The following is a 12,063-nucleotide window of genomic DNA, read 5'->3' as shown; positions in this document are numbered from 1 at the left end:
CACCCTTGGAATACGGCATCCAGTTTTGGTCCCACGATGTAGAAAAGATGTAGGACTCTAGAAAGAGTGCAGAGAAGAGCAACAAAGAGGATTAGGGGACTGGAGACTAAAACATATGAAGAACAGTTGCAGGAACTGGATATGTCTAGTTTAATAGAAAGGACGGACTAGCGGGTACATGATAGCAGTGTTCCAATATCTCAGGAGTTGCCACAAAAGAAGAGGTAGTCAAACTATTCTCCAAGGCACCTGAGGGTAGACAAGAAGCATGGGTGGAAACTAATCAAGGAGAGAAGCAACTGAGAACTGAGGAGAAATTTCCTGACAGTTAGAACAATTAATCAGTGGAACAGCTTGCCTCCAGAAGTTGTGAATGCCCCAACACTGGAAGTCTTTAAGAAGATGTTGGATAGCCATTTGTCTGAAATGGTATAGGGTTTCCTGCCTGGGCAGGGGTTTGGACTAGAAGACCTCCAAGGTCCCTTCCAACTCTGCTATTGTATTGTATTATAGATAATTTGACAGAGGTGTGGGGGATTAGTTTTTTAGCAGAGTGATGGAATTCGGGAAGTTATTGTGCAATTTGCCAGCTGGCCTGACTTAAGGGCTGCAAACATTTCCTATCTTTCTTATAATTCTAAGCCCTATTACATTTTCAGTACTGTTCCCTTCAGACTTACGATTCCTGCGAAACAATATTTAGCTATTATTGCTTGTCTTACATTCCCAACTATCTGTTTCCTTCTCACAACTTAATTCCACTGCATTTGGGCATCTTGCAATTTGATTCACAGAGGTGTTGGAAGGGCCAGAAATAGTGAGGGATCTGCTATTTGGCTCCTAGATTCTGAAACAGAAAAAAGGCAGAATATCAGAATTGTTTCTAAGACAGCAACAAGGAAGGATTAATTTAAAGATAATTTCCTAAGCATTCCCAATTGTTACATCTCGTGATTTCTTCTAAACTAAGTTTTGTTTCTTCTGCTAGCATCTCTTTTGGGTCTTTTTTCGTTTCTTGGGTTTTTTTTAAAAAAACATCCACACGGTTGAAACAAAAGGTACTTCCTCATTTGAAAAAAAATTGGTTAGAAAAGGGTAATTCCCTCTCAGTTTTAAGGCACACAGGAGGCAGTCAGTGGGCAGTTAAATTGCAGCTGGGCAAAGAGACGCCAAAAGGGGAAGAAAAGAAGGGGAAAAAGGTTTGAAATCTTGATTTTCTTTGAAATCATTCTGACTTTGCTTTTGTATTTATTCTAAACTATAAAGTTGTCCACTTTTTAAATCTCCCTGATCTAAAGACATCTGTGAGATTCTGTATTACATTACAGAATCGAATCCTGATATTTTTTAATTTGGGGGAAAATAAGAGTGGATTCCTAAAGTAACCACAAATATCTAGATGGTCATTTTTTTGCAGAGGAAAGCTAAGAGGTGACTTGGATAAATCAAGTGTTTCATTTCTAATTCCCCACTTTAAATCTCCCCAGTGCCTTAGTTTTTGAAATGCTTATTCTATTTATTGAATATCCATGCTGCCTGTTTAAATATCTGTACTGTATTTAAAGGGGAGAAACAAGAATTGAAGGGAATAGAATAAAATATTATTCTCCTTGGTGTTCTCCTTAGGTTGCTTGATTTCATGCAGACAGCTATCCTAATCCTATCCTATCCTATCCTTAATAGCCAAGCATAGAGGACTATCAAAGCAAAACAGAGAATCGCTACTTATGTTCATTTTGGAATTGAATGGTATTTTAATGAAGGTATTTTAAAGCCAGCCATTTGGGCTCTTCTTAGTTGTGGAATTACCGTAGGGCAGGGCAAGAGTAACAATTGGAAACCTATCAAGGAGAGAACTACCTAGAAATAAAGAGAAATTTCCTGACTGACAGAACAGTTAATCAATGGAATGGCTTCCCTCCAGAGGTTGTAGGTGCTCCCATCACTGAGGTTTAAGAAGAGACTGGACAGACATATGTCGAAATGGTATGGGGTTTCCTGCTTAACAGGAGATTGGACTAGAAGACCTCCAAGGTCCCCTTCCAACTCTGTTATTCTGTAGCATTCTTTACAGAATCAATGAATGAACTGTCCTGTTCTTGAAATCTTTGTATACAGGAAAAGCTAAACCAGGTTTACCTTCAATGACCACCATATTCCTGGGTTCCAGAGTTCATAACTGGGATTCTCTGGCTCATAAAACTTCTGTTGTTGTTAGTTGCGAAGTCGTGTCCGACCCATCGCAACCCCATGGACAATGTTCCTCCAGGTCTTCCTGTCATCTACCATCCTCTGGAGCCCATTTAAGCTCACTCTGACTGCTTCAGTGACTCCACTCAGCCACCTTATTCTCTGCCGTCCCCTTCTTCTTTTGCCCTCAATCGTTCCCAGCGTGAGGCTCTTCTCCAGGGAGTCCTTCCTTCTCATTAGGTGGCCAAAGTATTTGAGTTTCCTCTTCAGGATCTGGCCTTCTAAAGAGCAGTCAGGGCTGATCTCCTCTAGGACTGGCCGGTTTGACCGCCTTGCTGTCGAGGGGACTCGCAGGAGTCTTCTCCAGCACCAGAGTTCAAAAGCCTCCATTCTTTGGCGCTCAGCCTTTCTTATGGTCCAACCTTCACAGCCATACATTGCAGCTGGGAAAAACCACAGCTTGGACTATACACACTTTTATTGGCAGGGTGATATCTCTGCTTTTTAGTATGCTGTCTAGATTTGCCATAGCTTTCCTCCCCAGGAGCAAGCATCTTTTAATTTCTTAGCTGCAGTCCCCATCTGTGGTGATCTTGGAGCCCAGGAAAATAAAATCTGTCACTACCTCTGTTTCGCCCCCCATCTATTTGCCAGGAATTGAGAAGGCTGGATGCCATGATCTTAGTTTTCTTAATGTTGAGTTTCAAGCCAATTTTTGCACTTTCCTTCTTCACCCGCAGAAGGAGAAACTTCTCTATAGGTTATGTATTCTCCAGCCTCGCACATTCACTCATTCAGAAAGCAGCAGTTTCTCGCCAAGTTTAGATGCCAAGACACACATAGTTATTCTTGTTCTTAGTACATGAGATGATAACTCTTCTTCTCTCTTATATAAGAATTGGGCTTGTGGGGGGTGTTTATGAATAGATTCCAGAGTCATCAATGAAGCAGAACATGAGAAGTGTAGAGCACACAAAAAAAGGAGGGGAAGGAATCAATGTATTTATCCAACAACTGGTTAAATAGCAAGGTTCACCAGTTCACATCCTTTCAAGGATGACTGCGGTATGAGAACCAGTTTCACTAGAAATCCGGAGGTTGTGAGTTTCAATCTGGAATTAAGGAGAATTAAGGCGCTCCATCACTGGAGGTTTTTAAGAAGAAACTAGATAGTCACTTGTCTGAAAGAGGTTGGTACATGTTGGGAGCAACATGTTCAATGACTGAACACTCTGCATCAGCAGCTGGAGGGGAGGGACTTTCTCGAGTGAAACATCCCTGGGGAAAGTTGGGAGAATACCAAGGACTTCTTGCAAGGACATCTTCACTGAAGATATTGAAAGCACCTGCAGTCGTATCCAGAGAAAACAATAACCGCATCAATTGCACCAGAAACATCAGGAGTAATTTGGAGTTAGAGGTCAGAAACCAACCTTGAATTCTTTTCTCCCCTTTTCCCTGATAGACCTCAGGGTGCTACCAAGTTTCAAAGAAGGTCTCCTGCTTGAGCAGGGGGCTGGACTAGAAGACCTCCAAGGTCCCTTCCAGCTCTATTCTGATTGATTGATAAGACACTCTGCAGATATTCTGTTCTGTTCTATTCTGTTCCATTCCTTCTATTCCATTCCATTCTATTCTAGCCCAGTCTATTCTAATTCTGACTTAAATGGGAAGCCCGTGGGTGACTCTGGACCAGTCCCCTCTTTCAGCCCTAGGAAGAAAGCAAGGGTAAAACTTCCCAAAATCTTGCACAGAAAACTTCATGGATTTCTCTTGAAAGCATAAGCAAGCAAACAAACAAAAATCCCAAAGATTTAGCCAAAAGGCAACTGGACTTCCTTGAGTTTTTTTTTCCCCTTGAAATGTTTCACTTCTCACTCAAGAAGCTTTTCAGTCAGAACTGATGAAGCTTCTTAGATGAGAAGTGAAGTGTTTTCAAGGGAAAATACAACCAAAAGTCCACTTTGCCTTTTAGAAAAGCACCTTTGGGACAACCATGACCTGGATGATTGAGAATCTCCTTAGACAAAAAAGGGGAAGAAAGTAATTCTATCTTGCTGGAATACGTCTTTGACTATCAGCAATAGGACAGAGCATTGGTCAACTTAATGTGCTGTCAGAGAGTCAGATAAGCCAATGATTTGCCAGCAGCCACCCAGTTTCAAGATCCCAAACCACAGGGACTAGAATCAAAGGAGGAAGGAGCAACTGGCTGCGTGCAGAGGGATCCACTCTTTCAAAACAACAGAGGACAATTGGATATTCAGAATGGTTCTGTCCCAGGTTGAGAGAAAGATTCTCACAGTACCAATTGTGTACCAGAAAGATTTCATCCATCGATGGGATTCTGTCAAATGAGAATTTAATCAAGAAAATACTAGAATGTGCAGAAATGGACAGATTAACGCTTACTATTAAGCATAAAGAAGAAACTGAATATTTTTTGACATGAGATGTATTTTATCAATGGTTAGGCAATAGATAGAGAAGTTGGAAAGGAGAAGAGATAAAAGGAGGAAATGTTAACGTGGAGAGAATTTAAGATGATGATGTTATGTACTATTGTTATTATACTATTATATACTGTATTTTTCGATGTATAAGACACACTGGAGTATAAGACGCAGCAAGATTTTGAAGAGGTAAACCAAAAAAAAGTTTTTGCACTCTGCAGGCATCCCAATCTTCTGCATGCCTCGTTTATTGTGAAAAATGGGGCATGCAGAGAGTTTAAAATGCTCTTGGGGGCTGCAAAAATGAGCAAAAAATGGGCCCATTTTGCAAAAAAACAGGACATGCATAAACTTTGGGAAGCTTGTAGAGTACTCCTGGGGATTTGGGGGGCAAAAACGAGCAAAAACGGCACATTTTGGGCTCATTTTTGCCTTCCCCAGCCCTCAGAGCACTTTGCAGGCATCCCAAACCCTCTGCACGTCAATTTTTGTGAAGTTTCGGGGGGGGGGCAAAAATGCTGTATTCAGTGCATGAGACGCCCCCAGATTTTCACCCTCTTTTTTGGGGGGGGGAGGAAGGTGCATCTTATACTCTGAAAATATTAGTAGTTATATATTTAATATTATTGTGATGAATATAACAACAATATGTGGATGATGACTGTTCAAATAACTGTACCCAGATCGCATACTGTTTGATGGAAATGAAAAGTTATATGAATAAAACAAATAAAACAGGAAAGAAAGAAAGAAAGAAAGAAAGAAGAAAGAAAAGGAAAGGAAAGACTTCATCCAGAATCGAATCTAGCAACCAGATCCTACTCTGTAAAGTTGGGACCGAGATCACCTTCTACCCAGCCGGTTCATTCATTGCTTCTCTTTTTGACTCTCTTCTTTTTTTTCTTAGAAAGTTGTCCACCATGAATGTTCAGCAGTGGTTGTCACTCAGCAACAGATGATGGTAGCGATCCAGCCCGACAGAAAATATTGGCAAACGGACTTGTGTGACTGCTGTAGCGACTGTGGAGTCTGTAAGTAACCAGAGCAATGGAGGTTTCATTATTGAACAATCTATTGGCATGATATAAACGGAGACATGGTGTTCTGACCCAGCTTTAGCAGAACCAAGAAACAGACTCCCTGTCCTGAAAAACTCCTCTTTATTTAACTACTGTGAATTCATGGCATTGACACACAGAAAATAGCAATAGCAATAGGAGTTAGACTTATATACCGCTTCATAGGGCTTTCAGCCCTCTCTAAGCGGTTTACAGAGTCAGCATATCGCCCCCACAGTCTGGGTCCTCATTTCACCCACCTCGGAAGGATGGAAGGCTGAGTCGACCTTGAGCCGGTGAGATTAGAACCACCGAACTGCAGATAACAGTCAGCTGAAGTGGCCTGCAGTACTGCACCCTAACCAGTGCGCCACCTCGGCTCTGGAAAAAGTCCAAGCAATAATCCTTCAAAGGGTTAACCGCAGTACAGTCCTTATCAGTTTCTTGCATAATTGCCAGACAGGCAGCTTCCAGCCGCTAGTTGTAAATTAAACTCTGTCAAGCCGTTTCTGAGGCACAAACCACGATGAACAAGGTTGTTTCCTGAAACCACCCCTCCCCTTTCCTTCTACTGTGTTTACCCAAAAATAAGACAGAGTCTTATTTTCTTTTGACCCCCTAAATAAGCCCTTGGCCTTATTTTCGGGGAGGTCTTATTATTTTTGAGGTGCAGGAGGAGGCGAGCGTGGTCACTTCATGGCTGCTGCTGTGTTACAATATTTTCAGGGAGGGCTCTATTTTCAGGGGAGGCCTTATTTTAGCACATACACTCAAAAGCCTGATTGGGCTTATTATCTGGAGATGTCTTATTTTTGGGGAAAACAGGGCATTATTTCCCAGCCAGGGAGGGGCAATTCAGCATCCCCGCGTGCCTTTCTTCCCGAGCTGGCTCCTGGTATTCAGTTGTTCTCCTCTGCTGATAGCTCTGCGCATACGCAACATCTGGAAGAGGCCCCAGCTGTTCCACTTCCCCACTTATCTCCGACTCTGAAGGCAGCTGGGAAATGTCCTGGCTCCATCTCTGCTTCTGATACAGAGCCTCCATCAGAGCCTTCCCCAGACTCCGGGACTGGCCCGAGTTCCTTCACACCTCCTCATCGTCCAAGTCTGCCACAACACACGGCTTCTATACTATTAAAAGTTGTGTAGGGAACTTTAAAGTTCTACATATAGGAGATGACTAGGCTGAGCCTGAGGGTGGGGTCAAATGGACCATCAGTTTGGAGTCGCTATGCCCCTACAAGAGATTTAAATTCAACCCCCCCCCATGAATTCCGTTGACTCTTATTTAGCACCAATCTGCCTTGACCATTAGTAGATCAGATTCTTGTATAAAACATAAAGTAGGCTCATAGTACTTTTGAACTTTATCCTGGCACCTGGTTTCTTTGCGCCTGATGCTACACTACTGAAGAATTATGCTAAAATATTTTTTTGAAGAAAACAATCTGGTGTCCACCTAATGTTTTGAATTTGAATTTTCATAATGGGGGTGGTCCTTGGTACTTTCCAATCTTGGTTGTTTCTTGCACATGTTTTCTTACTCAGGTAGGGAATATCATCAGTGCTAGAACAGTATCACTACTAGTGCTAAAGATGTTATCTCATTCAGTGGGTTGCTAATATTTTTACTATCGGTTCGGGTGCGCTTCCGCGCACCCCGCTTCTGTCCGGGCGAGTGGGCAGAGCCTCCCGCCACTGCTACTACTGGTTCACCCGATCCAGGGCGGACCGGGAACAACCCACCTCTGATCTAATTGAATAATGAAATATCTGCAAGAAAACAACTTTTGAAGCCTGGAAAGCATCAAGGACACAACAGTTCAAATGTGAGTTATAAATATTTTCTTCTGTAGTAGTTGTTAGGCACAATCATTTAGATCCATGTGTGAAGAGCTCAATTAGCTATTTTGTTACCCAGTCCTATAAAATAGGAAGCTTCTCAGACTGGCAGTCCGCACCTGGGGTCAGACTAGATAAGGTTAAACAACATCAGGGATGATCAGATTTCATTCTCTTATGTCCATGTATGGATTCCAGATTACTTCCCTGTTTGATTCCATCCCCTGGTTCAGCCAGTCTCTTTCCGACAGTAATTTCCTTAATTCTATTTCATAATAGTTAGGAACATCAGTATACAGAAAAACGCAATGGAATGTGCTTTTAATTTAATGTGGTGTGTAAATGAGTTTTTTCAGCCCTCCCCTCTGCTAGGTCATGTTTTAACTAGCATTTCATTTGCAGTTTGGATGTTGCCAGAAATAGTATAATTTGTACTTTCTGGGACATTAATCTTATGTCATTCAACGCATTACCAAAATATTTCTACAGAGGCCTTTTTTCTTCCTCTCTGTAGGTATTTGTGGACTGTTCTGCTGCCCTTGTCTGGCGTGCCAAGTTGCTTCAGCTATGAATGAATGTTGTTGCTGTGGTCCAACTGTGGCCATGCGAGCTGTCTACAGGACAAAATATGAGATCCCTGTAAGTTACAATACAATACAATAGCAGAGTTGGAAGGGAGCTTGGAGGTCTTCTAGTCCAACCCCCTGCTCAGGCAGGAAACCCTATACCGTTTCAGACAGATGGCTATCCAACATCTTCTTAAAGACTTCCAGTGTTGGGGCATTCACAACTTCTGGAGGCAAGCTGCTCCACTGATTAATTGTTCTAACTGTCAGGAAATTTCTCTTCAGTTCTAAGTTGATTACCTTGCCTAAGACTAGACAAACTTCAGGTTTATAAACTCTAGTTAAAACAAAAAAATGTGAGCGGAGCCAGCCAGAAGCGGTTCTCCGAACTACTCAAAATTTCCGCTACCGGTTCGTTAGAACCGGTCAGAACTGGCTGAATACCACCTCTGCGTGCATTTGTTAAGTTAGTAACATGGCTGTTACATGGATCCAGCTCCCGCATTGACTTTGCTTGTCAGAATGGTCACAGAAGCGGAATCACATGATCCCAGGACACAGCAATCGTCATAAATGAGAACCGGTTGCCAAGCGCCTGAATTTTGGGTTCCACCACAAAACCGCGTTCGACTAAAGCGCGCTTGACGAAACCGCGTAGCTGACGTCATCACAGGGTGACAACAGCGCGGAGACAGAAGCACGCTGTAACGCTAAACCTAAAATTAACCCCCTAAACCTAAACCTAACCCCCCTAAACCTAATCCTAAACCTAACCCTAACCCTAACCCTTAACCTAAACCTAATCCTAACCCTTAACCTAACCCTAAACTTAATCCTAACCCTTACCTAACCCTAACCCTAACCCTAACCCTAACCCTTAACCTAACCCTAAACCTAACCCTAAACCTAACCCTAAAGCTAACCCTTACCTTAAGTTGAATCGGCTTGCTTTCAAAGCGCTATTTAAAGCGCCCTTCTTTCTCTGCGCTCGCTGTTGTCGCCCTGTTGATGACGTCAACGACGCGGTTTAATCGGGCGCACTTTAGTCGAGCGCGGTTTGTCGTGCCACGGAATTTTGATCACCTGAAACATTGAGGATACTGCGAAGGTTGTCATTGTGGGGAAACGACTGTAAGTCACATTTTCAGTGCCGTCGTAATTTTGAATGGTCGTTAAACAAACCATTCGAAGTCAAGGACTGCCTGCGTTTTGCCGTCCAGCACAGAGTTAGCTTTTCATGACTCCATCTCTCTGCATCATGATTTTATTGAAAAAGTTATTGATTCATTCGGGGTTTTTCTTTTCAACAGGGATCCATCTGTAACGATGCCTGCATTGTGGGGTGTTGCCCTGTTTGTTCCCTCTGCCAAATCAAGAGAGATATCAACAAAAGGAAAGCAATGGGGGCATTCTAGAAGACTTCGTCCCAAGCTCCTTTACATTCGTCCTTTTTGACCTTAGAATTCTGAGAAGTATGATGCATTAAAGTAGTTTGCAGGAATTAGCCATTATTTAGAGGCATCCTTGCTTTATAATTCCAAGCATATTCTTAACCCAGAAATTAGATTTAATGTTGATTCAGAGCATAAAACCCAGTCACACAAAAACCTGCTCTTGTGTGTCCTGCCTTTGCTTATTCTTCCTATTACTTTTAAAATGGAAAACAAAACATTTTGGTTGCTGCTGCTGTGAAACAATTGAGAATTTAAAAATAAAAACCCTACTAGATCTTTGAAGATGTATCATTCTTTACCTCTCCTGTTTTAGGGCTGCTGGTGATTTTGGTTTGCAAGATGTAGTCACTGGAGAATTACCTCCAATAGACCGATTACCGTAGATCCCACAGATTAGGTCTCCTCCGAATTCCATCCACTGGCCAATGCCGATTGGCGACCACCCGGAGGAGGGCCTCCTCTGTGGCTGCTCTGGCCCTCTGGAACGAGCTCCCCGTGGAGATTCGAACCCTCACCACCCTCCACCCTTCCGCAAAGCTCTTAAAACCTGGCTGTTCCGACAGGCCTGGGGCTAATGAGCTTTTGTCCCCTCTCGAATGGTATGATTGCTGTGTGCTTTTAAATTGTGGTACTGTTTTGTGCTTTTTTCTTTCCCTTATTTGTACCCCCCCCTTGATTTGGATTGTGAGTCCCCTCCGGGGAAAAGGGCAGCATAGAAATATAATCAATCAATCAATCAATCAATCAATCAATAAGGTTAAATTAACCATAATTAGCCTACCTAAAGGGACACAGTGGTTCAGTAGCTAGACGCTGAGCTTGTCGATCAGAAAGTTTGGCAGTTCGGCGGTTCGAATCCCTAGCACCACGTAACGGAGAGTGCTCCCATTACTTGTACCAGTTTCTGCCAAACCGAGCAGTTTGAAAGCATGTAAAATGCAAGTAGAAAAATAGGAACCACCTTTGGTGGGAAGGTAACAGCGCTCCATGCGCCGACAGCATTTAGTCATGCCGGCCACATGACCACGGAGACATCGTCGGACAGCGCTGGCTCTTCGGCTTTGAAACGGAGATGAGCACCGCCCCCTAGAGTCAGGAACTACTAGCACATACATGTGAGGGGAACCTTTACCTTCGGCTTACCTGGAATTTGCTTCCTGTCCAGATGTGAGGGACTAGAATTATTGTGATTCCAACCATCACAGCTTTGAATTGAAGGAGACATAAAAAGACAAATATGGAGATCGCCATCTTAAGAAAAATTAGTGTACGTGATTGTTTAGCTCAGGGGTGTCAACTCAACACACACGGGCCAGAACTGACCCATGGGCTGCTTAAATCTGGCCTGCGGGGGTGACCTGGAAACAGCAAAGGACCGGCCCACGATGCCTCTGCCAGCCAAACGGAGCTCCGTTTTGGCTGGCAGGGGGTTGCAGGAGGCCACCACAGGTGCCCCCAACACGAATGAGGTTGAGCTAGCCACCACCTACCCTGGCCATGCCCCCCCCCGGCACCCCGAGGGTCAAACACTACCCTGATGTGGCCCTCAGTGAAAATGAGTTGACAATGGTGCAATCTTTCCTAATGCTGGTGGTTAATGCCAGGCAGGTTGGAGGGAGGAGTCAAATGAGGGCCTAGCTTGGAGTCCTTGAGCAGCTGCAAGCAATAGCAATAGCAATAGCAATAGCAGTTAGACTTATATACCGCTTCATAGGGCTTTCAGCCCTCTCTAAGCGGTTTACAGAGTCAGCATATTGCCCCCAACAACAATCCGGGTCCTCATTTTACCCCCTCGGAAGGATGGAAGGCTGAGTCAACCCTGAGCTGGTGAGATTTGAACAGTCGAACTGCTGAACTGCAGTCAGCCTGCAGTGCTACATTTAACCACTGCGCCACCTCGGCTCTAAGCTTGGCCTCCAACAAGATCCACAAAGCCTTCTTGGCTATTCCCACAGAACCTCTAGTGAGGTTCTTGTGACATAGGAGGTAGGTGATAAAGTTATGACTTTCATTATTCATTAGTCACTCCGGTTGGTTACACCTGACAGCTGGTAGTCTCTGTTCCTTTCCACCACTACCAGAGTTTCATTTCTCTCAAACTGTCATCTCTCTTAGTAAAACAAAAGCTCTTTTACTTGAAATTCTTCTCAGGATGATGTGTTCTAGACCTCCATTTATCAAGCTCAGAATACTGAATTGGTATGTGGATGTGAGAATTGTATGCTTCATGAGGTATCCTCCAAAATACAGATATGAACATAAGAGTTTGCAGGGCCTTTATTATGCCTAATAAAATCCTAACTACAGGTAATCTTCGACTTACGAACACCGTTGAGCCCAAAATTTGTTAAGTAGAAATTTGCTAAGTGAGTTTTGCCCCATTTTACGACTTTCTTGCCACCCGTGTTAAGTGAATCTCTGCAACGATGACATTAGTAACACTGTTGTTAGGGGAATTTGGTTTCTCTATTCTCTTTGCTGGTCAGAAAGCTTCAAAAGG

The 12,063-nt window shown here is 43.3% G+C and overlaps 1 protein-coding gene across 1 annotated transcript; it reads left to right on the top strand.

The window, feature by feature from the left end:
- Nucleotides 1–1,127: 1,127 nt before the first annotated feature.
- Nucleotides 1,128–9,819, top strand: LOC116513380 (placenta-specific gene 8 protein-like). The gene is made up of 4 exons (XM_032224426.1): nt 1,128–1,199; nt 5,551–5,674; nt 8,058–8,182; nt 9,420–9,819. Exons 2-4 carry the CDS (start codon nt 5,599–5,601, stop codon nt 9,522–9,524), a joined length of 306 nt encoding a protein of 101 aa, XP_032080317.1. The 5' UTR covers nt 1,128–1,199; nt 5,551–5,598; the 3' UTR covers nt 9,525–9,819.
- The last annotated feature ends 2,244 nt before the right edge of the window (nt 9,820–12,063 follow it).

Source organism: Thamnophis elegans, chromosome 9, assembly GCF_009769535.1.
Source record: "Thamnophis elegans isolate rThaEle1 chromosome 9, rThaEle1.pri, whole genome shotgun sequence".
NCBI lineage: Eukaryota > Metazoa > Chordata > Lepidosauria > Squamata > Colubridae > Thamnophis > Thamnophis elegans.
This window is presented reverse-complemented; position numbering and strand designations above follow the sequence as displayed.

Excerpts from the sequence above, each read along its gene's own strand:
- LOC116513380 (XM_032224426.1), top strand. The coding sequence starts at position 5,599 with ATGATGGTAGCGATCCAGCCCGACAGAAAATATTGGCAAACGGACTTG. Across the intron at positions 5,675-8,057 it reads CTGTAGCGACTGTGGAGTCT|GTATTTGTGGACTGTTCTGC; the intron begins GTAAGTAACCAG and ends TCCTCTCTGTAG. Across the intron at positions 8,183-9,419 it reads GGACAAAATATGAGATCCCT|GGATCCATCTGTAACGATGC; the intron begins GTAAGTTACAAT and ends TCTTTTCAACAG.